Source organism: Taudactylus pleione, unplaced genomic scaffold (assembly GCF_031769625.1).
Source record: "Taudactylus pleione unplaced genomic scaffold, aTauple2 ptg000095l, whole genome shotgun sequence".
Taxonomy (NCBI): domain Eukaryota; kingdom Metazoa; phylum Chordata; class Amphibia; order Anura; family Myobatrachidae; genus Taudactylus; species Taudactylus pleione.
The window spans coordinates 124176-152122 of NW_028284497.1; the positions used below are offsets into that span (position 1 = coordinate 124176).

At 44.6% G+C, this 27947-nt stretch overlaps 1 protein-coding gene across 4 annotated transcripts in view; it reads left to right on the top strand.

Annotated features, from left to right (window-relative positions):
* The first annotated feature begins 666 nt into the window (after positions 1–666).
* Positions 667–27947, top strand: part of MORC2 (MORC family CW-type zinc finger 2) — a 143645-nt gene continuing 116364 nt past the window's right edge. Inside the window, exons 1-7 of one of the 4 annotated variants that reach the window (XM_088469866.1) lie at positions 667–688; positions 1271–1632; positions 5132–5185; positions 5504–5538; positions 6531–6599; positions 6881–6971; positions 17376–17484. In XM_088469866.1, coding sequence (XP_088325992.1) covers positions 1565–1632; positions 5132–5185; positions 5504–5538; positions 6531–6599; positions 6881–6971; positions 17376–17484 — 426 coding nt within the window. In that variant the 5' untranslated portion in view covers positions 667–688; positions 1271–1564. Of the gene's footprint in view, positions 1069–1270; positions 1633–5131; positions 5186–5503; positions 5539–6530; positions 6600–6880; positions 6972–17375; positions 17485–27947 lie in introns of all 4 variants that reach the window. The other 3 variants (XM_088469863.1, XM_088469865.1, XM_088469864.1) reach the window with 3 other exon arrangements.

The following is a 27947-nucleotide window of genomic DNA, read 5'->3' on the forward strand; positions in this document are numbered from 1 at the left end:
ACAGGATCCAGGCAAGAAAGACACATTTCAAACGTGTTTATCTGCTGCAGATGGAGGCATACATTTCTTGAAGTATACACTGCACATCAGTGTGCACATACAGTAATATACAATGCAGCATATACAATTTTTAAAACGGCCCACGGACACAATAAAGAGACAATAGACAACCCTCACCCAAATCGAAGGAAGTCCACTACCACCACAACAGCCATGTTTATTCACCACACGTCTACTTCTCCCAACCACACGACGAGGAAAAGTTAGGGAGGGGTCTCATGATTAAGTGACAGAAATAAATAATTACAAAGCAACTACTGCTACTACACAGCTCCCGTCACGATTACGTGTCCGGACGGTACAACGACACATCGTTTTTGGTAAAACTTTGCCTCCAGCAACAGGCAACATCCAACACGTACAATAAGAAGCAGTTATGGTAACACCGACGAGAACGTTAACATCTAGCCACACGCCGTTATGGGGAGTCGGAGCCGTCGCCATGCCCCGTCCACACAGCACCGGCGCGTACGCCAACGCTCCCACCAGCATCCGGGTCTTTGTTCTGTGAGAGGGGGGCACGCGCCCTCCGAAGCGCGCACCCGGCGCTGCTGCCGCCCTCCCGCGCTAATAAAGTATTGACAGTGCGCGTCACGTGTGCAGTCCGGGCGGGGCCTAGGTGACGCAGGTACAGGCTCGCTCGGCTCCCGAATGATCTTGCTAGCCTCGCACTGTCTGGGCACGTTGCTCCGTGAGGCACATGGAAGAGAGACAGGTCCGTGGGCTGGAGACGGTGCTGCAGAAGTCAGGAGCTTTAGGATTGATCCGCTCTGTGCAGGAGACACTACAGGCTGCACCCCGTCTGGTCTGTCAGCAGCAGCACAGTCACACTCACATCCGGGCGGTGGCTGCAGGCTGGGCGCATTGCGGAAGAGGCGGGAATTGCACCGGAAGCTGAGCTGAGGGAGAGCGAGAATCCGGGGAATATTACTAGAGCTAGCGGAGAGCAGCAGAGCAATGAATGCAGGCGGCCGCAGGTGTTAGGAAGGTAGCAGCGGTCACTGAGAGGTGGGAAGCCGCTGTGTTCGGCGCCAGTATAGAAACGTCATTGACGAAGTAGATTTTTGTGAACAGATTAGTGATGTCATATAAATGTCAGTGGGTTGCTGATGCTAGAGATAGGGCTTATTCGATATGTTTTATGCGTTTTTAGAATAAACTATTCATGCCTAATTATTTTCATTAATATGTGATATTGTTTTTCTTGCAGATACCAAGAAAGAATAGTGACGTTAAAGATATTTCCCTTTTACGCTTGATTTTACTGTAAAAGACGAGTCCGGAAACTGAACAAAGGGCATGTATTAGATTGTCATGCTGAACTTGTTGGCGACACCTCTAGACTCATGGCTTCATGCACCAACAATAAGCGCTGAGCCTAAGAAAAAAATTAAGCGAGCCATTTAATTAAATCTTTGTAATCTTCATATGTCGTTTGCAAAGGACAAAATCAACAATAGTTAGATATTTATTTTTTGACGTCTTAGTGGAAACGTCTGGAATCATGGCGTTTACAAATTATAGTAGTTTAAATCGTGCACAGTTGACCTTCGAATATCTACACACTAATTCGTGAGTATTCTGCATGTCTAGAAATGTTTCCTTTTTTATGGTGCTATGTTCTTTTTTGTTTTGTGATTGGTTACTTATTTGATACCTGTTTTAATTTGGGATTTCATTTTGGTGGTTGACTGTCTTCTTTAACGGTTGCATTGCAACCAATAGATTTTTTTTTTTTTACTGGAAACCAGTTAGTAAAAAATGGACCTAGAGGATATCTGCAAAGTCTGGATTTATCCATTTTTTGGCATCATTGCCATCCACGATGAAGATGCTGTTTATTTAATTACTCTCGGTATCTGAAGAATGGGCAATGAAGAATCAGGAATGATTGTCTGAATTAATCTGCAGTGGAAGTCAGCTATTTTGTACAAAGAAGCATCAAAATAGTACAGATGTTTGCTTTCTCAAATTATATAAAATTTAAACTTTAAGGTGTCAGTTCAATAAAGGGGTAGGGTGGCAATGCCAGCAGCGGAACTCACTCCCCTCTCGCTGCACGATCTCGCCCCGGACTCGCTGATATTTTTTAATGTAGCCCTATAAGGCTGCAAACAAAAATGAGTGAGTCCGGAGCTGCCATAAGTGCGGCATTTAGCCACTTACTCGCACTCGCGTGCCCGATATAGTCGCTCCTAATTGAATTGAGCCCTAATTTTAATTTTCAATGTTTCAAATGTTTAAATGAGTATATTGATTTAAAGTGGAAGAGTCAAAAAATAACATTATAGATGCACCTAACAATTCAACCTTGGCATGCACTTCCAATATATAATTGCCTTGAGAGAGGTCATGCAATTGTATGCACTCCTCTCTGCAGAATCTTTCTTTTACAGGTTTCCTATCCAATTGAATTTATAATCTCATTTTGGAGTTTTGGGCTCAATGTTAGTGGCTTGTCCAATATCACACAGAGCTGAGATGGAATTCCTTAATTTTGAGCCAAAAATCTTGTATTGCATTTTCCACTTGGGTTTTCATTAATGGATTGAACATATTCCATGTATTTAGTAGATGTATCTACCCAGTCGAGTCACCTTATTATGATGACCAGCTGATAGCCAGAGTAACTGCCGTGTGCAGCACGGACAGGAGCTAGATGGGCTTGGAGTGACTCAATAAAGTGCTGGTAGGTTGGCACAGGTATCTGGAGCCATGTTGACTGCAGTGCATCCCACAGCTGCTGGAGGGTGCACGATCGAGGTGATCACACAGAAACTCAATTTGGTTCAAGTTCAGGGAACTAGGGAGCCAGGGAAATACTTGGAAGTCTTGGTCGTGCTCGTCCAACCACTGACATTTCTAGCCATGTGACATGTCGCATTATCTTGCTGAAAGATTCCATTCGCCTCAGGCAAAACAATCCGCATGAATGGGTGTACGTGCTGTGGATGGATGGATTCATAACCAAATTGTTTGAGGGTGCTTTCCTCATGGATGAGTGGGCCCAGAGAATGCCATGAAAACATTCCCCAGACCATAACACTGACACCACAGGCTTGTGTTCTTCTAGTAATGGTTGCAGGGTGTTTGTTTTTGAATGTTTCTCGTCTGACACACCAATGTCCACTTGTTCGATGAAGCAGAAAACATGACTCATCGGAGAAGACAACCCTTCGCCAGTCAGCGGAGGTCCAATTCTGATACAGACATGAAAATTTAAGCCTTTTCCACCGATGCACCTTTGTTAGCAAAGGTGCAGTGACCATCCGTTTCCTTCGGAGCCCCACATGCAGCAGGGTTTGCTGAATTGTCATTTTAAACACACGTCTGTTGGTTCCCAGGATCGTTTTGATGGTGAGCTACTCCACTGAAGCATGTCTGTCGGCCCTCGTTCACCTTCGTAGCCGACGTTCACCCCTCACATCAATGGCACGTGGTGCTCCGCAGTTCCCACGTCGGTTTTTCGCAATGGTGCCATTTGTCCACTCATGATACACCGTCACCACAGCAGCACGCGAACAGTTCACAAACTGCGCTGTTTCAGAAATACTGCCACCCTTGGCCGAAAGCCAATAATCATCCCTTTTTGCAGCTCTAATCGCCCCTTTTACCCATGATGGCAATGAGTGATATTTGTGCAGACGGCCTATCGCACACCTTATGTACTCACCAAGCAGCATCTGGCACGTGACTTACTTCATGGGCTAGGCGCTGCCAATGTCGAATGTAGGAGGTGGTCATAATAATGTGACTCGACTGTGTATATCCTTCAGTATACACAATGCAATCAATATTTTTGTAAGCTAATAGAAATTTAAAGTCAACTATCTAAATGTAAACAAATAAAGTAATATGTTGGATTATATGGGCTCGTCATGCCATTATTTAGGATTTTTGTGTGTAAATTAAACAAATATTGTATAGTTGTCAACTTTTTTTAATTTGAAGCTTTTTTTTTTTTTTCTTGCAGGAAAAGCTTTTAAGTACATTAGCAAACTGAACAGTATTGTTTGGTAGTTTTGACTGTACAAGTAATTTTTGTTTTGTAGAGTGTATGACATAAACTAAAGTTAAGCTCTGGGTTGATTAGTACAGACTGGGGTTTTTTTTACTCTACAATGCTATATTTGGCCCTCATTCAGAGCCGCTCGTAAGCGGCAGCTCGTTCGTTATGAGTGATGTTCGCTCATCTGCGCATGCGTACGGATTGTAATACGCATGCGCGAACCAGTCAGTGCGGCCGAAAATCGTTTGTTTGCTAAATAGCGAATGCCTGCTATTTTGAGTGACAGGAGGAGGCGTATGTGGGTGGTAACGGGAAGGTGCTTGAAAACGGGGAGTGGAATTCAGAACGCAGGCATGCTTAAAGGTCAAAACGGGCGTTTTAAGGGTGTGCATAATTAATACAGCAGTGTCATTGACCACGTCACTTGGTTGTTTTATAGTCAGAACTGCTCACAAGATAGCGGTAGGAAAAACCAACCACAAGAATAGCGAGCAGTTCATACGCTGTTCGATGTACTCGATTAATCTAATAAATAGCGGACACGACGTATGATGCGAGTGGCCAGGGGGCGTATTTTTCAAAATTACGACCGCAAGTTTTGTTCGCTCGTTCAGACATAGAGGCGTGAACAGACCGCAAAGAGCGAACGGTTCATTTGAATAGCCACCCCTTTTTCCTGAACGAACGACCGCAAATAGCGTCCGGCTCTGAATCAGACCCTTTGTCCACTCCTTATTCAGCAAATCTTCATTTTTTTTGGTGAAAGGCAGTAACAACATAACCTAGATTTGAAAATTTTCCTTGAGAAAATTCTTCATGGCCTATAAAAGCTATTCCACTTTATGTTAAAAACAATGCAACATAACTTACCATGAACAATCACAAGTGTACAAGCAGTACATTTGCTTGAATGTGTGGAATTAACTGTTCCTGAAATGTGTTTTTGAACAGAAACCTTTATTTCACTTTGTGTGATCATTTAATGTGTGATGTAGGGCTTTTTTTTTTTTTTTTTTTTTTAAGTACAGTTTGTGAAGGTTTTTTTTTCTTTCTCTTAAATAGCACAACACATGAGTTCCTGTTTGGGGCTTTAGCTGAATTAGTTGACAATGCAAGGTATGTAGCATTTATCATTGACTTCTAGAGACTGTTTATTTACAGTGTCTTTTTTTATTCTACAGTTTTATACATTCTATGAAAATAGCATCCTTAAGATCAGTAATAATTTTCAGATCATTGTTGCAGCATTTCCCTCCCAGATTGAGGAGCTGTGTGGAAATAATGTTATTTAGCCTGGTGTGAAACACCTATTATATCGTCTTTTCAATATTTTAGATATTTATTTTTAATAACCTATCTACTAGGCGCCTAGTTTTGCTGTCTGTTAAATCTTTCACATTAATTTACATTGGTATATTTATTTCATTTTTGTAGAGATGCTGATGCCACCAGAATTGATATTTTTACAGGTATGTTTGGATCAAACACAGCTATAAGTTTAGATGGCATTGATGGTTAACTTTCAATGTTCTAGTAATTGCAATTTGAAAAAGCATGTCACTCGTATGCTTTGGGGGTAGGTGGTGGTCCTTGTGTGACACAACCCGTTCCCCTGTGAATTAATTTTGCATTTTTTCTTGTGGGATTATGTGTCAAGCTATTGATGTGCATGGTGGGAAGAGTAAATCATATCACTTCAAAATCTGCCTGCTATTTTAGAAATACCCCCTTCTTTCATTCCAACAGTTCCTGGTTTTCTCTTAAAATACCATTTACTCTAGCCTCATGTTATGGCTGAGATTAATCGTAGGGAAACTTTTGTACTGTCTATATCTTGTCCCTCTCATAGATTTAGGTGTTTTCATTACATTGAGTATGTAAAAATTCTTATTGTAATGTAATTTTCTATGTAAAAGGCATCCTGATGAAATTAGAGGTTAAGGATATGTACAAATAAAATAAAGACTTTCCAGTACTGCTGTAAATATTGTATGTATGAGTATTTTGAGGTGCACAAATGTGCATAGCCTATATTCCCACAAAGAACAACTTAATTTGTGCAGCTCCTTCCATCAGAAGTTGGTAAACTTTGCAACAGTCATATTTGTGCAATACAGAAAAAGGGACTGTTGCAAAGCGGCATTCGAATTACGAACCTGTCATTTTGTTATCCCTAAAAGTGTTTTGATGTTTTAATCTAAATTTAATATTGACTTCACAGTCAAAGTAATGTCTGGTTTTAGCCATAAAATAAAATATTTATTTTGTGAAATATAGCCAGTCCTTGTTAGAGCTGGTGAAATATTCCTAGTTCAATGTTTCATAATACTGTTTGAATTTGAATAACCTACACAACAGAGTAACAATAGTCTCTCTCATTTTGTTTCTACTGACAATTCAATGCTTTTATAGATCTAAGATTATGTACTAACTTTAAAAAAAATTGTAATTTTATCTGTAGTGCCAAGAGAAGACTTGAGAGGTGGTTTCATGCTTTGCTTTCTTGATGATGGAGCAGGAATGGATCCAAGTGAGTAAAGCAAAACATTACCTTTTTGATGTAGACATTTAGGTGTTTTTTTTGTTTTTTTTTGATACATTGGAAAATTATTAAAATAATTTATAAGCTTTTAAGATGAATTTCCGGTGTGAGCAATTGAGGAATAATAAGTCTGCAACTTCAAATTTGTTTTGGGAGTCATAGATTTTTTCACTTGATTTATTGACATACATTTGATTATTTGTATGTCTAGCAATGTGCTCAGTGGATCTAATCCTATTTATCTTTGCTATTTTACTTTGTTACAATAGGTGAAGCTGCAAGCGTTATCCAATTTGGACGTTCTGCTAAAAGGACTCCTGAGTCTATTCATATTGGACAGTATGGAAATGGTTTAAAATCGTAAGTAACTAGATCCAATCACTGTTTGGCAAAAATGTTCTATTTAACACAAAATCTATGTAGTAACCTAAAGATTCCCTGTATTCTCATAAATGTACTAAAGCATCATTTATGCTGCACTAATGTGTAATTATATTCAGTTCTCGCAACTTTCTTCCTGGGGTTTGCCACTAGACTTGTCTCCGTTTTCTGGTATGGCTGTTTCAACTAAATGCACTCTGGCTTAAATGCTGGGTGACAGTGCAGAATCCAAAGGGCAATGAAAGCTTTGCCTTTTGCCAAATCTAAATTTTAGCTCTGGTCTGGGTTCCATTATCGCTGACATTACAGGAGTTAAGAGGTTTTTCTGTCTAATAAAGCCCACAAAACCCTGAGGAGACGTGGGAAGCTCCACCGAGAGGTGTATCGCAAATACTCATTGTACTTAACAGAGAAGTGTTGGTCTGAGCAGACTTCCAAGCCTTCTGAAAAGCAGCATGATGCGGCTCCACCCCAAGTGGACTGGTCTATGGTGGGGGCCCATCTGTTACGCTTACACAATCTGTGAGCAGCTACTTCCTTGTATCGGTGTGCTGGAGTCCTCATTGCAAGGTTATATCTTTTTGGCTCTCTGCCCAGGCATTTTTTGTAACACATCAGCCAAGGCTTAAACCAGACGTCTCACTCTTCAGGATCAAAGTCATCCCTGCTGCGGTTGAGGGTGATTGTTCCTCTTCTGCCAGAGAAGGCACATTTTAGCGTTTTACTCTCACATGTTCTTTGTTCCAAAACCGGATTTATCTTTTTTACCCCTCTTAAACATCAAGACTCTCAACTTGCGTGTGTGAGTTGTTGAGTTTAAGATGTCAGAAATTCCATTTTCTTTGCCACCATGGATATAGAAGATGCATACTTGGATATCTCGATCTGGAGGGGGCATCATTGCCTCCAGAGATTTGCAGTGTGCACTGCTGATTACCAGTTAAGGGCTTTCCGCCTGTGATCTGGCCACAGCTGCACAGATTTTAACCAAGATCAATTGGGGTACACTTGTGGTCCATGCGGGGTGACTGTCATTTCATAGCCGGACATACTCCTCCTCATAGCGAGCTCAGAAACACTTTTTTGGGCAACATCACTTCTTAATAGAACTCCGAACATAGTAAATTTACCCCCAGGTGTCTCAAGGTCTGCCGGCAGACAAGATTTTAGCCATCTAAAGGCAGGTTTTTGCCCTGCTCTCTGCTTAGGGGTGTTCGTTCTGCTCTGCATGAAGTTACTGAACAAAATAATTCTGCTTTGAAGCTATTCCTTGTGCACACTTCCACTTGCAGACCACCTAGCTCAAACTTCTCCCTTGCTAGTCTTAAAGGATCCCATTTTGGCTATTCAAGTGTTCCAGCTGTCACAGACCACTCGTCAGTCCCTGCTGTTGTGTCTTCGCTTATGCAATCAGGGCGAGGGTCGGCCTTTGTCAGGCTGTTAGTGGGTGGTCACAGATGCCAGTCTCCAGGGTTGGTGTATGGTGACGCAAAATTTTCTATTATCCTAGAGCTTATGGGCTATTATTCGGGCTCTACGTTAGACACTCTTACCTTTTGGATAGGCCCCTCCGAATCCCAATTGATAATGCCGCAGCCATGGTGGTCATCAACCACCAAGACTGAAATGGCAAAGCTGTTTTGTTGGGTGGAAAAGAACATACCGTTGATATGCGTTTTGTTTATCCCTGGCATGGAGAATGGAAAGCCAGTTTTCCTAAATTATCATGAGTGGTCCTTTCATCATGAAGTCTTTGACCATTGTTTACAATGGTGGGATGTAAAGCATATGAACTTAATGGTGCTGATTTGAGGGATGCATACAAAGGGTGTGCAAGCAGTCCTGATGTTTGCAATGACGGTCTTGTGGACGTTCCACAAATATCTGTTCACGCCAATTTCGGTGATCAGTGGCATGCTAAAAAAGTGCAAATCTGAGGGAGTTCAAGTCATCCTAGTGGACCTGAACTGGCCCATTCAGTAATTCTACGCAGACATCCCAAGCATGGCAGCGGATCATCCTTGGTGACAGCCCATCTGACCAGATCTGCTCTGTCAGGGTCCATTTTCCCATCAGGACATTAGCTCTGTTGTCTTTGATGATATTGCTGTTGAAGCCCTGAAACTCTTAGCTAAAGACCTTTCTTGATTCTGTCACGATCCGTCACAGGGAATTCCCCAGTTGGAGGACTGGGAGCTGGGGGATTAGGGTGGCTAGGAAACAACTGGTGGGGTGACAGTAATAATGTCCTCGTTAATGGTCAAACCCAGGTGTTGGCTAGACCTGACAAGAGGCGCGGAGTCTAAGCCACTTGGTGATCTTCACCAGTGACCCCTCCTATTGGCATTTGAGTTTCGCCACACCAAGTGAGCAGATCGTGGCCCTCTGGTCAGGTACCTGGGAATGACAAGGACCGGGAGATAACACTAGGAGTGGGATAACTGAGAAACTGCGTACTCCGTGTAATGATATGGAGCAGAGATGAATACGCAGAATAATGATTGCAAGAATACTGGAAGTTCGTACACTGTAGAGCACTCGTAACGTGAGAACACTGGGACTTCCAGCATGGGCTGCATTAGGGAGTATCTCTGTAGATCCGGGCGTGGAACTGGTATAGGAGAGTGGTACTAGGAGTCATTACATAGTTGCTGTATTGAGTATAGACGCTGGTGACCCAGACGCAGGATTGGTACAGGAAAGTGAAACTAGGAGTTGGTATCCGTATGCTGTACTGAGTACACACGCTTGTGATCCAGACGCAGGACTGGTGCAAGAGAATGGCACTAGGAGTCAGTACATGGATGCTGTACTGGGAACACACACTGGTGATCCAGACACTGATAGCCCTGAAGTTAATAACTAGAGTCTCGGCACACAGACGGGTGCTGAAGTAATCACTGGAGAAGTCAGATGCTGATTAGTGCTGAAGTTGTTTCACTGGAGTTTAGCACACAGACTAGTACTGCAGAAATCACTAGAGAAGTCAGATGCAGATTAGCACTGGAAGGAATCGCTGTAACAGAGTCAGTCACTGGGAAAGCGAAGTTGAACAGCAGCATCCTGTTCCTGGAGTCAGATTAAATACCCTAAGGTAGCAGTCCATTGGAGGACAGTGTCAGCTGACAGCAACCAATGCTACCATTGGGTGAAGGGTTAATCAGGTGATGTAGACTGTTATGGCTGTGTCCATGACTGCAACTGCAGGAACCAAATCATGGAGCAACACATGGATGTCCTAGCAGACCCCCGAGGAGAATACTCGGCGCGCCCTGCCGCTGAACCTCTGGCGTCTGACAGATAAGGGGAAGCCGGTACAATGGTAAGTAGCGGCCGATCCCTTGCCGCATCCTGACAGTACCCCCCTCCTTCAGGGTGGACTCCGGACACCTAGGAAGTGCATGAGAAATTTCTTTCCAGACAAAGACTTCAGTAACTCAAAACTTAGGGCATCAAAACTGAAAAAACTTCTTAAATCTTGATCGACTTTTAGATATCTTCCCAAATTTAATATCCAAGAAAACAACCTTTGTCCTCTGAACAGGTGGACTACTCACTCTCACTGCAAACGGAACTTTCCTTACCTAGGAAATCTATAGTAACACCAGTATGAGGATCTTCTCCTAGAAACGAAATACACAGACTTGGTACGTGGAACTGTAGATTTTATAATCTTTAATTGATATCTAGCAGGACAATATTAATTTCTCTTCCGGATACTCGTAGCTCTCAAGGGTAATCCTTGGGGGAACACATGACTAGGAAGAATAGGGTCAAATAACAAATGATCTTCAGGACAAGGATCGAATTCAGACTCTGAGTCCGTATCCAAACGAAGAACGGAAGAGTTTATAGGTCTCGAAAACCTAGAAGATTTTGGAGATGAGCAGAGGGAAGCATAACCATTTCTGATGGTATCAGGTTGTTGGTCTCTAATAGTTCTTTGAGGCTTTTTTTTTTTCTCTTCTGGACTGATTGATCCTGCCTTGTATAGCTAACAGAATGAGGTAAAGCAGTGTACCTGAGCTTAATGTCTGAGGATGGTAAACTCGAGCTAGAGACTTCAACATCAAAGGTGTCTGTAGGCGGACCCTGGCGGGCATCAGAATGGGTAGAAACCAATGACAGGGTTGAATTAGTGTTATGCAACTCATAGAAGATATGCTCGGGAAAACATTCCTTGCTGGGCGAAGAAAACATTAATTCGAACAAACCATGCACATCAATAATCTTCATCCCAAGACTCACTCTGCCCTTTTCCATTCGGATTCATCACCGTCACGGCTCATGATGAGGTAGTTGGTTTCGTTGCTGATATTTTCAGTAACTTTGCCCCCAACGCACTCTATTAATGACATGAGTTCTTGTTTCCCAATGAGTCCCGCGACCCCTATGATCACAAATGTCAGACTTTCCATGTAATTCTCAATTCCCTGGGGAGTCTGCTTGACATCAAGAGCTTTAGGACTAGACTTCAGAAAATTGGAGCTTGAGAAGTACATTTAAAAGTAGAAAAAGAAGAATTCCCAACTGGGATGGACAGGCCACTTGAAGCTTCCTCCTTAACACTGGAAACTCTCTCCTGGGGCATGAAACTGGAAGGCCCTCCTGGAGTACGACATTTAAAGCCCCCTTCTGGGGTATAAAACTTGAAATGCTTTCCTGGGAAATGACACTTGGAACTCCCTCCTGGGGTATAACGCCTGAAGACTTCTCCTGGTGTACAAAAATTGAAAACCCCTACTGGGGCGCAACACTTTAAATCCCCTTCTGGGGTATGACTCTTTAAAACCCCTCCTGGGGTGTGACACCAGAAGAACCCTCCTGGGGTATGAAACTCAAATTGGGAGAAATTAAATTTGACGATACAGATTATCGTTTAATAAATTTTTGCACGGAGTTCGCCACCTGGCGTTGGGGACTCGGACACGTCTCCTGAAGGTAACGGCCCAGATGCCTCCTCAGAGTTTGCTAAATCAAATGCCCTACCAGGATGAGGAGCACCCGGGCTGAAAGTAGAACCCACATCATGCGGATTGAAACCGGAACAAGCTGAATGTGAAGTCTCTCTGACTTTAAAAGGTTGGAATATTCTCCCAAAATTCCCTAGTCGAGGGTAGAAGAATCTTTTAACAGGACCCCAATCATAACCTTGAACTTTGTTTTGAATGGTAGAAGTTACCCCCTTGCCCGGAGCTGAGGGAACTGAAGCTGCAGATGACTGGGTACAGGAACTGAGGTCATGGGCATTAGAAGTCATACACTTGTTATCACCTCTCGGTTGGCGAAGGAGACAGTACTTAATAAAATTATCAGCCTTTCCACCATATAAACAGAAACGAAAGTCCCGGCGTCACTGACGTTCTGCCTCAGTAAGCTTAGGGCGTGGGTAACGACTTTACTTTGCATGAGAGTAGTTTTGGTTAAATCAGGGGCAACACCGGAAAACTTGGAAGATATTTGAAAACCTCTTGGGAGAAGATTTTGAAGTTGCTCTAAAAGTTGGTAGAGAACAGTTAGATGTACAGGGTTACACCCGGGAAGAAATTCTTCGGTAGGAGTCGATGATACTCGAGCCTGGAGCTCTGGAGAAATACACTAGAGGTTTTTCCTGTCTGAACTTGAGACGAGTCTGGAGTCAAAGTAGCAAGAATAGAATGATTGAATTTCAGTTGAGTAGACCTTTCTTGCATCTGTTGTCCCATGAGTTGCTGGGCTGCTTCTTGCACACCCATACGGAGGAGTAGGTCTTGAAAAACTGCTTCACTCTGGAACCCGGCAGCTTGCATGTGTGGCTGTTCAAACTGTCACGATCCGTCACAGGGAATTCCTCCGTTGGATGACTAGGAGCCTGGGGGTTTAGGGTGGCTAGGTGGGGTGACAGTAATAATGTCCTCTTTATTGGTCAAAAACAGGTGTTGGCTAGACCTGACCAGAGGCATGGAGTTTAACCCACTTGGTGGTCTTCACCAGTGACCCCTCCTATTGGGAATTGGGTCTCACCACACTAAGTGAGAAAGTTGTGGCCCTCTGGTCAGGTACATGGGAATGACAAGGACCGGGAGATAATACTAAGAGCTCGATCCATTTAGGTGCGAATTGCAAGTAGTGAGTTTGTTTCTTTAAACTCGCACACTTCGCCGTTAAGCGCGCGCCCAAGAATTCTCAATCCAATTAAAAATGCTTATTCGCACTACTCGCAGCGGATGGGTGCAAATTGACTGCCGAATGAGATTTGCGAGAAAGGCATGAAAATGTGGGGAGACCAGACTGTATAGACGGCTGTTTGTGGCCATTAGAAAGATACTGTAGGTTTTGAAATTGTGCCAAATGATTGATTTGTGCTTCCTTTTTTTTTTTTTTTAAATGTAAGAAAATTATAAAAAACAAACTTCGTTTAATATCAAACGAATTAAACTAAAAATGCAAAAAAAATAGGAAAAAGGGTGATTTTGGGGTACTTTGAGGGCACCTTGAAAAATGAAAAAAAAAATAACAATTTTTCAACTAAAAAATTATTATTGGAATTAAATTTGGGGTGCCTAAACTAACGAAAGTTTGATTTTGGGGTAATCTGAGGACTTTTTTTTTTTACCTCAAAAAATGACATGTAATTAATGGACTAAATAAGCTAATTAGAAACTTCCAATTGCCTAATTGTTCATTGGGGGGGGGGGGTGTCCAAGGGAATCAGCACAGGGTCCCCACATTTTAACCTTAAAATACAGATTTTCCTTTCCGTCTCTCACCCTCAGGGAGGTGCGAGTGGAAAGTTGCGAATTCAGTCTGACTGATCAGTGCGAGTTGCTAATTGGATTGCAAAATTAATTCTCTGCGAATTTGAAGTGTAAAATCGCAATTCGCATCTCGCAATTCGCACCTAATAGGATTGACCCCTAAGAGTGGAATAACTGAGAAACTGCATACTCCGTGTAATGATATGGAACGGAGATGAATACGCAGAATAATGAATGCAAGAATACTGAAAGTTTGTACACTGTAGAGAACTTGTAGTGAGAGAACACTGGGCATTCCATCATGGGCTGCACTAGGGAATATCTCTGTAGATTCGGGCGTGGAACTGGTACAGGAGAGTGGCACTAGGAGTCAGTGCATAGATGCTGGTGGTCCAGACGCAGGACTGGTATAAGAGAATGGCACTAGGAGTCAGTACTCTTGATATTATAATGAGGGCCTGATTCAGACCCGGTCGCTAAGCTGCGAACGCTCGCTGCCAAAATGGGCCGGGTATGCAAATCCCGCGATCGCACTGTCTGGCTTAAGGACGCCCTCTGTCTTAGAGGGCGACGGCAGGGAGCGTACGCAGGAGTATAAAGCCGCCCACCTTTCTCTCTTAGCACACGTTATCTCCAGGAAGTGTCTGATTAATCGGTAACATCGAGACCCATCGGAGATGCACGCAGCACTTGAGGTAGCCCCTACTCCACCGCAAGCACTTAGATCAGTTCAGGCTAAAAAACAACCAAGTGACGTGTTCAATGATGCAACTTTGCTAATTATGCACACCCATTAAACTCTGTTTTGACGCTCAGACACACTTGCGTTCGCACATCCACTCCCCTGTTCACAAGCACCTTCCCCTGTCACCACCCACAAACGCCGCTATCTGTCACTCAAAGTAGCATCCAGTCTGTGTACTATGAGCGCACGATTCCCGGCTGCAGTGACTGCTTCGCGCATGCGTACTTTGACACATGCGCAGATGTGCGATAACCGCCCCTAGCGAGCGTTCGCAGCTTAGCGACTGGGTCTGAATCAGGCCCTGAGTACACTCGCTGGTGATCGACGCAGGACTGGTACAAGAGAATGGCACTAGAAGTCTGTACACGGATATTGTACTGAGTACGCTCGCTGGTGTTACAGACACAGGATTGGTACAAGTGAATGGCACTAGGAGCCAGTACACAGACGCTGTACTGTGAACACACGCTGGTGATCCAGACACTGATAGCACTGAAGTTAATAACTAGAGTCTCAGCACAGAGACGGGTGCTGAAGTAATCACTGGAGAAGTCGGACGCTGATTAGTGCTGAAGTTGTTTCACTGGAGTTAGAACACAGACAAGTACTGAAGAAATCAGAGAAGTCAGACGCTGATTAGCACTGGAAGGAATCACTGTAACTGAATCAGTCACTGGGAAAGCAAAGTTGATCAGCAGCTTCCTGTTCCTGGAGTCAGACTAAATACCCTAAGGTAGCAGTCCATTGGAGGACAGTGTCAGTAACCATTGCTACCATTGGGTGAAGGGTTAATCAGCTGATGTAGACTGTCATGTCTGCTTCCATGACGGCAACTGCAGGAACCAAATCACTGAGCAACACATACATGTCCTAGCAGACTGCGGAGAATACTCAGCGCGCCACTCACAGCTGAGCCTCTGGCGTCTGACCATCTTGACAGCTCAGGGGAAGCCGGTGCAATGGTGTGCAGCGGCTGATCCCAGGCCGCATCCTGACACATTCAGACCATGATTAAGACCAGGAAACCAGCATCTTTCACAATTTACCATCACCGTTGAAAGTTTTGCTTCTTGGACCTTTCCATATTTTTCCAAAATAAGTTGGCCGCCATCCCTGATCAGACTTTCTGGGTGTGCTCGACGGTCAACCATTTGTTTCTTGGGCTCTCAATTTGTTTCTTTCAACACTTCATAAGCCACCTTTTGTACATTTTTGGATTTGGTGGATTTTAATTTTATAACCTGGAAGTTTTACATCTTTTTGGTCATTTCTTGTGTCAGATGGGTTTCGGAGTTAGTAGCCCTTTCCTGTAAATCTTCATTCCAGGTTTTTCAACATGACAAAGCGGTTCTGTGCACCAGACCTTCAAATCTTGTGTACATGAATAAGATCACAGCAGTACAAGTACAAATATAAATCCATAAATGTGAAGCAGAAAATCATAACTGACACAAATGATATAAAATAAACTAAGACAGTTGGAAAAAGTGGGACAGAAGTGGGGGTAGCAGGAGGCTCATGATTAGGGATCGATCATGAAGAAAAGGGTCTGGAGTAGGCATTAGTGCAGAGGTGTGTTTTGTGAGAGCCCTTAAAAGATTGGCGGTTGGGGGGGGAGATCGATTGGGCAAGGCAAGAAATTCCACTTAAGGAGCTCAGCACAGGAAAACTTGTAGGCAGAAGTTATTTGTTAGTGGTCAGAGGGGAGAAGAGGCCTAGGTCAGAGGTGGATCGGAAAGGTAGAGCTGGTGTGTATATCATAAAGAGGCCAGAGATGTATAGAGGGGAGGCATTGGTGAGGGTAACCAGCTCAGCTTGAATTTAATTCTTAACTTATTGGTTAGCCAGTGATGAAATTTGTAGAGTGGAAAATAAAGCCTCACCGTTGCATTCTGGAAGGATCGTAGCAGGGAAGGTCAGGTATTGTGAAGGCCAGCTAGGACTAGTTTACAGAAGTCGAGCAGGGAGATAACCGAATGGAACAGGGCTTTTGTTATGTCATGAGTAAAAAAAAAAGTTGTATTCTGGCTATGTTGAGAAGGATGAGGCAGCAGGATAGTGAGAGGGACTGTATATGTGTAGGAAAGCTAAGGGCAGAGTGGATGGTGATGATACCAAGGCTGTGTGCAAGAGGATCAAGGGACAGCATGATGTTGTCAGTGTTCAGGGAGATGATGGGATGTGTAGGAACATAGGTGGAAAGATGATGAGCCCCTTTTTGGACGTATTTAGTTTGAGGTGGAGATGGACATGTGGATAGGTGAGGAGAGAGAGGTTGGGGATGGAAGGTAGTTTTGGGTGTCGTCAGCATAGATGTGTTGTTGATGCCGAAGGAACATGTGTAAAGCCAGCTAAGAGCTGGAGACCAGGAAAAAGCAACTATCGAAAGGAGCACAGTGGTCAAAGATTATAAACAGGGAGAAGTGACCCTTCAACTTTGCTACACTTGGCCCTCACTTAAGTGAGGGCCATTTTAGCAGAGTGAAGAGGGAGGAAGCCAGATTAGAGGATCAGAAATTCAGTTTATAGCGAGAATGTGGGTTAGACCATTGTAGGCTAGACTTTCCAGAGGTTTGGAAACAAAGAGGCACAGATAAATGGGGTATTAGTTGAAAAAAGAGATGGGGTAAAGAAGGTTTCTTGAGGAGAGATGAGAACACATATGAAGTTGGAAAGATAATGGTGAAGAGGTGAGCTAGTTGATGGCAGGTATCGTTAAAAGGGAGTGGAGGAGTTGTGATTGAACAGGGTAGAGGAGGAAGGTAGAAGGAGAGTGGTGACCAATTATGGTTATAACGCATGTTTCTGTGTAACTCAGCAGTTCTTAAAATCCACATTTTTAGCTTTCTTTTTCTGTTTTTCCCATTCTACCCATGGTTTGCTGCATTGTCTTCTCATTAGTGGCTCTATGAGAATTGGAAAAGATTTCATTCTTTTCACCAAGAAGGGAGATTCGATGACATGTCTCTTTATGTCACGTACCTTTCATGAAGAAGAAGGAATTGATGAGGTTAGTAAACGTAATATTTTATGTATGCATTTAGTTGAGCAGATATGAAATTATTGGCAAACTTTTTTTTAATATGCACTTTTTAGAAAATGTAAGTGTAAGATTGGTTTGTCCTTATTGATTTATATAGATTTGACAGAAGGATTTGAGCAAACCTACATCCACAGAAGATCTGTGGTTAGTTCTCCAAGATGTTTGAAACAACCTCCCAGCATAGTTCCTTCTAAAACTGTGTGCAAGTGTACCTAGAAAAATTGATACTGTTTTGAAGGCAAAGGGTGGTGACTCCAAATACTGATTTGATTTAGATTTCTCTTCTGTTCATTTACTTTGCATTTTGTTAATTGATAAAAATAAACTATTAACTTCTATTTTTTTTCCACACCTGCCCAGAAACTTTTGCACAGTATAGTACGATGTACAGTATGTGTATGTATGTATGCATGTTTGTGTATATGTTTGTGTATATGTGTGTGTGATTATTGCCTCATATAATTCTCTTATTCAGTATGTCACTCAATAGAAATGAAGTAGTAAGTGAAGTAATACGTAAAAAATAAAGGTTGTATTGCATGGATCAGCACATTTACATTAGATCGTCAGCTGAAGACCTCCCAGATGATTGGCCAAAGTGCGTCCTGCAAGATAGTCTTTTTTTTTTTTTTTTTTTTTGTTCCATAGGGGACACTGAAATACTTTATAAAGAATTATCGTTGCAGCCCCTCCCCCTCTATACACCCCATTAGCCAATGACGACTTATTTTTTTTCCAGTGCATGTTGGGGCTGGTCATGTTGCTGTGGGGCTTCAACACAGCCTTACATATTTCTTTTTTTTTTTTCTCCCCCTGACTGGGGGATGGTTTTGTGGCGGACCGTGAGAGATCCTCCTGGTCTCTCTTCACCATTGGTCCATCTCCATCGCTGTAGCTTCTTCAAGGGACACAGCCACTTCCGCTGTAGGTAGCAATCCAGGATCCCTAAGGCACTAAGCTCTCCCACCTTCTCCAGTTGATCAGTTTTTTAGTTAGTGCTTGATAGAGAGGCACAAAGATTTTATCAGGAGGTTTTTTTTTTTAAATTCGTTTTACTTATAATCTCCTTTTTTCTCTGTAGGTGCCTGAATTCCCTAATGAGATCAGGCTGAGCTTACGTGCGGGCATTATTAAAGCGCCGGCAGCCAACGTCTGCCCCCCTGATTACAGCCTGGTACTGGCTCCTGCGGAGGGTCACCAGGCACCCGCAGGTGCTTTTGAGATACTGTATTTCAGTTAAACTAAGGCATATTCAGTAACCCAGCTGTAATTGCCTCGCCACAACCCTGGCACCGCGGGTTTTTCATTTTGCCTGCCACAGCCTACGTAGGTAGTGCTGGGCGGGCAGAGCAACTCTGACCCTCATGAAACTTTCACAGTGCCAACCGCAGAGAGCATAGCTTTACAAGGGGTGTGCAGTGTACGTAGGTAGTGTAGACACAATCTGACTGGTTGTGAACTGTCATCTCTTACTAAAGTGCTTGTGAAATGTCAGGGCATAGAATTGTATATAATCAGCACTGCACACTGAAGAAGTCAGTTTGTTCACTTTCTTCACAAACTCATTATGAGGCTCAAAAAAGGCCACTGGAGAGCCATAATATTCTACGACTACAAGAGTGGTCTACGACAGCAGGTGAGTTTTGACCGACTGCGAGCTGCTTTTGTGGAGGAAGCACGTCCCGAACCACTGTGTTTTGTTTGAGTGGTTTGCAGAATTTTGGTCGCGGGAGACAGTCCCTGGAAGACAAGGAGCGTTGCGGCCACCTGTGTTTGCCATCACTGAGGATAACGTTGCTGCCGTGCAAGACATAGTTGAGGTGGATGCCATTATGACTGTGGCCCAGTTAGAGAAGGAGATGGGCATCACATCTGGATCCATTCGCTTGATCCTCCATGAAAAGCTTGGCCTGAGCAAAGTTTCTTCATGCTTAGTGCCCCATCAGTTGACTCGTGAGCAGAAGGAGGTTCGAGTGACTTGGTGCCACAACGTGCTGGCCAGGTTTGATGGCGGTCACTCATTGGTGCCAATGAATCCTAGATCTACAGTTTCGGCCCTGAGACCAAACAATAGTCTGCCCAGTGGACCCTGGTTGGAGGTGCGCTACCACAGAACTATCTTATCGTGGCCAAGCAGATGGTGGCTTTTTTAGTTTAGTGGCCAAGACCGGTCATGTAGCTACTGTACTAATAGTGCAGCAGCACACAGTCACTGAAGTCTCGTGCGCCAACCAATGTCTGCCACAAGTGCTGGAAGCCATTTCCAGGAGCCTTCCAAGTACTCACGCTTGTGGTGCCCTTCTCCATCACGACAATGCATCTGCCCACAAGCCCAGGTCAGTGGTGAATTTTCGGGGCCATGATTGCATCGAGGAGCTTGGTCGTCCACTGTACTGTCCGGACCAGGTCCCCTGTTTCCAAATCAAATGCAATATGCGTGGGATTCGTTTTGAGTCACTGGAACCTTCATCCAGCATGTAGAAGACATACTGTACCTGCATCTGACTGGTCCAGCTGCTTCCCCAAGTAGTTTGAGCGCAAGGCAACTTCGCATAGACTCCTCTGGCAAATACTTTGAAAAAATGTAATGTTCACTTTGTAAATCTAATATTTTTTGTGCATCCGGAAACGTATTGCACATCCCTCGTATGCTGGCTCCCGCTTTTCACTTTTAACTTAAGGCGCCATTTTGCTATGGTGGGCGCTATCTTCCCAGAACTCCCAGGGCGGGAAGATGGGCCTAACTGTAGAATCCTCCTGTGACTGTTCTCGTGCTGTGACGTCAGATGGCACTGGCCTGGGGACACATCAAGAAAAATGGAGTGCTGGGCAGTGGGCTAGTTATGCTAGCCTGTAATTAGGTTTTATTTTCTAAACTAGTGAGACCAGCTTCGATAATGTGTTATATCTAAAGATGTGTGGTTCAGTTTTGACTTTTTTTTTTTTTGCCAAATTAGAGCAAGTTCGGATTTTTCTTATTAGCTATCAAAAACACGTGAGAGCCGGATAGCCAATAAGATGCTGTTTTTGAGAACCGAAAATAAAATCAATCTGTTCATTAATTATATACCTACAATGAGTTATTTTAGTTATGGTATTTTCTGTTTATACATTATCACTTCTAAGTTACCTACAGTTACACTACAGTTACTGGGTTTTACAGACTCTTATTTGTAATTACTGGGTTTTAAAGCCCCTTAGTTGTAATTTGACATTCGTTCCCCCTTTACCACAGCTGGTCTTAGGCCTACCTGTTTCTTAAAAGTATCAGTATATCTTTAAAGGGAGATAAACATTCCAAACCCATGCAGGGGGCAGCACATTTTGTGCTTTGCTTGCTCAAAATCCTCTCAAAAATCCTCTTTCAAGCTCCTTAGAGGTAGCAGGGAGACGGCCTCTCTTTGTGCAGCTTTTGAGACCGAGGCACCTGAGGAGGTGTTGCGGTTTGGGCGAAAGTCATGGCTCAGTTCACTGCGGAACTGGCTAATGAGGTATGTGATGTCCACAACCAAACAGAGGTGAGTGTTTCTATTCCTATTGGTACACAGCCGGTTCTGCCCCCACAGTCTACGCACCCTGCGATTGCTAGTCCCTTGATAGATTGCGGGTTGGCGCAGTCGATGGATTGGACTGTTCTACTTTTTGAAAATTCTTGTGTTCCTCTACTCCTGTTTCTGAAAACTCCACGCTCCTGGGGTACATGTTCCGGGAGAGGGGGATTCCGAAGGTTCCTCGGAAGGGGAAGTTTTGAATCAAGACTGGGTTGATCATTCTTGTTAGGAGGACAGTTCTCCTGACAGCCTGTGAGTCAGTGACCTCATTTTGGCCATCCTCCAAACCTTACACATAGTGGAGAATGAGCCCCCTGCCCTCGTGGCTCCTTCTGATTTTCTAAGAAAAAGAGGAAGCGGGTTACTACGTTCCCTTCTTTTGCTTACTTTGCAGATGTGTTGGAGGAAGCCTTGCAAGCAATGACAAGCAATTTAAACTTCCTGCAGTGCTCCGGTACACCTATCAGTTTACCGATAAAGACACGGCTCATATTACCCGCTTAGCAAAGATAACGTGTCACGCTCTGGACAGCTATAACTACCTTTTTACCTTTGCTGTGTCTGTCTCGGCTAGCGCTGAGGTCTGCTCACGCTGCACATCGCTCCCGGCTGGTACTGAGGTCTGTCTGTGCTGTTCCTGCCCAGTCTGCTCAGTGTTCTGTCTCTGAGTGTGAAGATGGCTCCCCGCAGCTTCTTGCTCAGTGTGTCTTAGCATGATGGTACACAGGCTGCAGGCCAGAGTTCCCTCCAAAACCATAGTATGGACGCAGCCATATTGGACTCTGTCACCTGACACTCCTCCAAGACTCAGCGCTGCTCCCAGACCAGCTAATTGAAGCATCCAATCCCTGGGGATCCACTCCTATAAATTCCATTTCCTGACTGGCCCACATTGCCAGTACAAAATCTCTTCTGCTGAAGTTACAGCTCTGTGTTGAGCTACCAGATGCTCTGTACAAGTCTCCTATTCCATCAGCACTACAGACTGGTTTTCCTCTGAGACTTGCTCCTACAATTTTTCATTGGCCCCATCCGACATCTCCATACATCGGCCCCATCCGACATCTCCATACATCGGTTCCAGTCTAATTCTACTCTTCAACTCTGCATCATCGGTTGTAATCTGATTCAGCATAATCAGTTCTAATGCAACTCATCTTCAGTTCTACATCATAGGTCCCAGTCTAATATCATCATATACAGTTCTCATATCAGCTTCCTATTTAATAAAGTCATTCTATATCTGTCCTTGCCTTCGGGCCCACCATATACTGCAGTTCCTCTGCTTTCTCTCTCTCACCACATGAGGAAGAGCTGGATCAAACCACCCATGTTTATACACTACTCTACTGTGTACACTTTAGTCTCCCACGCCTGTTCCAAACAACCCTCAGGCGTGACACCAGGTTCCTTCCCAAAACCAGTGAGACTACTTATATCACGGACCGCAAGTGCGAGGCATTACGTAAGTTGCTTTTTACTCTTGCAGGAATGACCCTTCTGCCCGTCTTGGCTGGGGCTTGGGCTAACAAGACCATAAAAGCCTTTTCCGATCAATTGGCAGATGCCATAAAAACAAGGCTAGATCATCAGAACATCTAGCCCTTTCAGTGAAGCAGATATGATTTCTCCCTTCTTTCAGGTACATCCGTGCTGTCCATTTTGGCCAGGAGGTCGCTATGGTTGCAGTCCTACCAGGCGGATACTGAGTCCAAGAAGATGTTGGAGGTGGTTCTGTTTGTGGGGGAGTCCTTGTCTGGTCCAGAGCTTGACCGAATTATATCTACCAGCCATTCATGCCCGTGCCAAGTCCCCACGTTTTTCGGCCCTTCATTTCCCTGGTCGGGCCTGCAGGGCGATAATCCATAGTCATAATCTTTTCCATGTCCGTGCCGGACCCCTGAGAGAGTAGGTGCCTATCTGCTTCTGTTCTGGGACATCTGCTTGAATGTATGCTTTCTCGAGGATATGTCCTAGATTTTCAGGTTCCTCGTCCACGCCAGTTTCTTGTAACTCCTTCTACTAAACCATGTCAGATGGACTGCCTTGTTCGGCATGGTGCATGCTCTCCTTGCCTTGGGAGTAGTGTCCCCATTTCCTTTACAAAACTGGGGGTTGGGGTTTTACTCCAATCTTTTTCTGGTATAGAAACCGGACTGGTCTTTTCGCTCCACCCTAAACCTAAAATGGCTAAACCCTCATTTTAAGGCGCAGAAGATTAAGATTAAATCTCTGCGCTCATCGCTTCCATGGACAGCAAGGATGCCTACTTGCATGTTCCTACCTGGGAATGGGTTCACAAACATCTTTGGTTCCCCTTTGCATCCACGTTACCTACAATTTAAGGAAGTGCTCTTCAGACATCTACCGCCTCTAGAGTGTTCACCAACATCATGGCCACCATGATTGCTCTGTTGCGTCACAAGGGGATTACTTTTGAGGGCTTGTTGATCAAAGCGTCCTGAAGGGCACTTCTCAGCAGTCATCTGCAGATGGTGGTATCTACTTTGGAGGAACAGGGTTGGATTCTTAATTTTCCCAAAACCAACTTGGTACCAGCCCAGTGTAGGGTCTTCCTGGGATTTCTGTTTGACACAACCAGTCGACGAATCTTTCTTCCACAAGAAAAAATTCTGGCACTGCAACTTTGGTGCGGTCTGTTTTGCTCCTACGTCATGTGTCTATCCTATGGTGTGTGCAGTTTCTGGGAAAGATGATAGCCATCTTCGAACCAGTTTCCTTTGCTTGCTTCCACTCTAGGGCTCTACAGTATCATATACTGCAACGTTGGAGGAAATCTGACTTTTGCCTGGACATGCAGTTTTTCTCTGTCACTTCCAGCCCGCCAGTCCTTGCTTGGTGGCTTAACTCACCCAATCTTTCCAGAGGTTGTAATTTCTCACTCATGGGCTTGGCTCCGCTCACAACGGATGCCAATCTCTTGGGCTGGGGAGCAGTCACGTTGGGGTTTCCGTACCAGGGTCTCTGGTCCAAAGAGGAGGCCGTCCTTTCCATCTATGTGCTGGAAGTACGGGTGGTCCAGAATGTCCAGTTGCAGGCGCAACAGTTCATGTGGGGCTAGCCTCTCCACATACAGGAGGACAATGCCAAATATCAACCGGCAGGATGGGACCAGGGGGTAAATTTACTAAGATGAGCGTTTTTAGAAGTGGAGATGTTGCCCATAGCAACCAATCAGATTCTAGCTATTCTAGAAGGTGCTAGTTAAATGTAAAGTATAATCTGATTGGTTGCTATGGGCAACATCTCCACTTCTAAAAACTCTCATCTTTGTAAATTTACTCCCAGGAGTCATTAGGCCATGGCGTAGACTGCATGGGTCATGCAGTTGGCGGAGAAGTTCGTTCAGCGCAGTTCTGCCATCTTCATTCTGAGGATGGACAATTGGAAAGCTGACTTCCACAGCCAGCACAGAATTCAAACAGACGAGTGTGCGTTACAGCAGGACGCATTTATCTTGATTGTAGAGTGCTGGTGTCTCCCGGATATCGAACTTTTGGCATCCAAACTGAGCAGGAGACTGCCTTGTTACGGGGCATGGTCACTGGAACCTCAGGCTACCTTAGTGGATTCCCTCACTGCCAGGTGGTCCTTTCAGCTCAGTTTTGTTGCCACCCTTCTCCATGTTATTGTGTGCTCTGCCAAATCAAGAGGGAGAACACCCATGTTCTCCTCATTGGATTGGATTGGCCATGAAGGATATGGTTTGCGATCCTTCTTGCTCAGTTAGTCAAAGAGCCATGGTGGCTGTCACAGCGGGATGATTTGCTCACTCAAGGACTGTTCCTATACCCTGATTTGACTTGGCGACTTTGTCGGCGTGGCTCTTGAGACCAGTAAAGACTAAAGGGTTTTCTGCGGCGGTCATGAGGTCTCTGCTTCAGGCTTTGTAAACCGACCATGGCTACCATTTACCACTGTGTGTGTAGAGCTTACATTGAGTGGTGTGAACGCTGGGGTGTATCGGCTTCTCAGTTTTTTCTTGTTACATTGTCTTTCCTTTTTTACAGGCCAGATTGCTTCAGGGCCTTCGTCTTTTCTTATTACAGGGTCAGGTTTTTGCCTTCTCAGTCCTGTTTCCGAAATGTCTAGCTTACATTCCGGATGTTCAGGTGTTCATGCAAGGTATGCTGCATGTACAGCCCCCATATATTACACCTTGGGATCTTAACTTGGTCTTGGTGGCTCCCCATCAGGCTCCTTTCGAGCCTCAGGAGTCAGAGGATAATTATTTAGTGCCTTCTCCTCTAAACCCAGAGACTCCGCAGTACCTCCAGATGGATTCAGAGTAATTGATTCTACGATGAGTACAAAAAATCCTCTTGCTCCTAAACGTAGCAGAGCGAGACATTTCTTTAACTCACGGCCCACCTGAGAACTCCGGTGCTGGGGTTAATAGGTCACATTACTGTAGTGCTCAAAAGTATTTTGACAAATAGTTTTATATAAATGTCTTTATTTTTCCCCACTGTCAACAAATGCTTATAATTTTTTTAAACTTAGCACAAAATAACAAAAGTTGGTAACTAACGTGGTCACTGTACACTGTGTATGATAATAGAGAAAATACAATATCATGAGGCTCATAAGTGTTTTGACAGTACAAAACCTTTCATTAAATTCATAGCCTGCAACAAAATAACATAAAATGAGAGAGTTTAAGACCGCACTAGGACGTTGTTATAAAACAGTTTGCTGATACTACGACCTTGCATCGTTGGGGCATAGTTTCAGCAAGATTGAACAAAAGTTTGAAGAAAATTTGTCCATTCCCCTGCATGGAAAAAAGTGTCCTGGTTTGAGTACTCTTGGGTCCTTACACGCCTGTCTAGCTCTAGCCACAAGTGCTCAATGGGATTTTTAGTTTGGAACTTTGACTTGACTCCAGTACATTGATTTATTTTATTTTTTTCCGTAGAAGTAGTCCTAAATCATTTTAGAAAGGTGTTTGGGATCATTGTCTTGTTGGAAGTTTAATTTTCGAGGCATGCACTTTCACAAACCGTACCATTTGCTTATCTAAGATTTCTCCATAAACCTACTGATTCGTGATACCCTCCATATAGTGTAGAGCAGTGGTTCTCAAACTCTGTCCTCAGGACCCCACACAGGTCACATTTTACAGGCCACCCAGCAGGTGCACAGGTGTATTCATTACTCACTGACACATTTTAAAAGATCCACAGGTGGAGCTAATTATTTCACTTATGATTCTGTGAGGAGACCTGAAAAACATGCACTGTTTGGGGTCCTGAGGACCGAGTTTGAGAACCTGTGGTGTAGAGGAATGATGCCCTTGCTAGAGAAGCACCCGAAAACATGACATGTTCCACACAAAGTTTCACAGAGGGTACCTGATACCTTGCATGTGTCTTTGACATTTAGGGCGACGGACCTACTTTATTCCATCAGACGACGTCCTTTTAAATTGTGCTCTCGTCATTCCGTACCACCTTGTACCAATTAGCGCCCGTCCAGTTGAGGTGCTACTTGGCAAAGATAACCCTTGCTCTCGGGATGTAGTTATGCGGCCGTCGGTCTCAATCCCAACATCGGAATCCCGGCAAGCGATTTAAGTTAGGTGTCGAAATATCGACGCCGGAACGCCGAGGACGCCAGCCCGAACAAATTTAAGTCCGGGGCGTCTTAGCGTTAGCCACGGGGGTGGGGAGGGTTAGGATCAGGGAGTCTAGCGGGGTTAGGTTGGTGGGGGGGGCTAGGGTTAGGCACCCCCGGGGGGAGGGTTAGGCACCCTCAGGGAGAGAGTAGGGTTAGGTTTAGGGAGCGGTAAGAGGGGGTTAGGGTTAGGCACCCCTGGGGGGGAGGTTAGGGTTAGGCACCACTAAGGGAGGGTTAGGGGGGGGACAGGGGAGGGTTAGGCTACTTACCTGCCCCAGTCGGGATCTTCATCCTGTCGGGCATCCGCTGTCAGGATTTGAACGGTTATTTCAATCCCATTCCCTTGCTCTCCTATTCTTGGCACTGTGAAGGGCTTCTTGCTTCGGACGACAATCCAGTAAGCCATGATCCTTCAGTCGATGCTTTACAGTTGAAACGTGGACATTTACTTTATGGGGCTATTTGCTGTGCAGACTTGCGTGGTTCAGCTATTGACTCATTTTTAATCAGTCTACCCTGATTGTGGCTTTCCTAGAGTGTAGTGGCCAATTGTTTGTTGTTGACAAGACGGACCCTCTGGAGACAATTTCAAACATTGACTATTTGACGCAAGATGGCAAAATCCATGTGCAAAACTTGCTTGACTATGGCCCTCATTCAGAGCCGTACGCTCTGAGCAGAGCGCACGCTCTGAATGAGGGCCGGGCTCCATTTTCATGGAGCGTCCTCCTGGACGCTCGTATAGCTGTGGGTCACCACCCACAGGCTATACGAGCGTGCTTTGTGATGGTCGAGACCATCGCGACCATCGAAATTGCGAGCCGGAGCCTGCGGTTGAGGTTTTCAACCGCAAGCTCCGGGGTGATTTTGGCTCTATCAGAGCCAAAATCACTCCCACTGACATCACTAGTGATGTCAGTGGGCCGGCTTCTGACGGGAGGCGTTCCCGTGGGAACGCCCCCGTCAGGGAGGCACGCCCACCAAAGGGGGCGTGCTGTCAATCAACATTGACAGCACGCCCCCTTTGATCGGACACAACGAGCGAAGGACTTTCCTTCGCTCGTCGCGTCTGGCGCATGCGCACGACGGAGCTCCCTCCGTCGTGCGCATGCTCAGTGCATAACATCGACCCACTTGCGAGCAGACAGCCGCTCGCGAGTGGGTCTGAATCAGGCCCTATGTCCGTTAGAACATGTGTTCCAGCCTCCCTCGTGTTTACCAAGTATTTTTTCTGCCTGT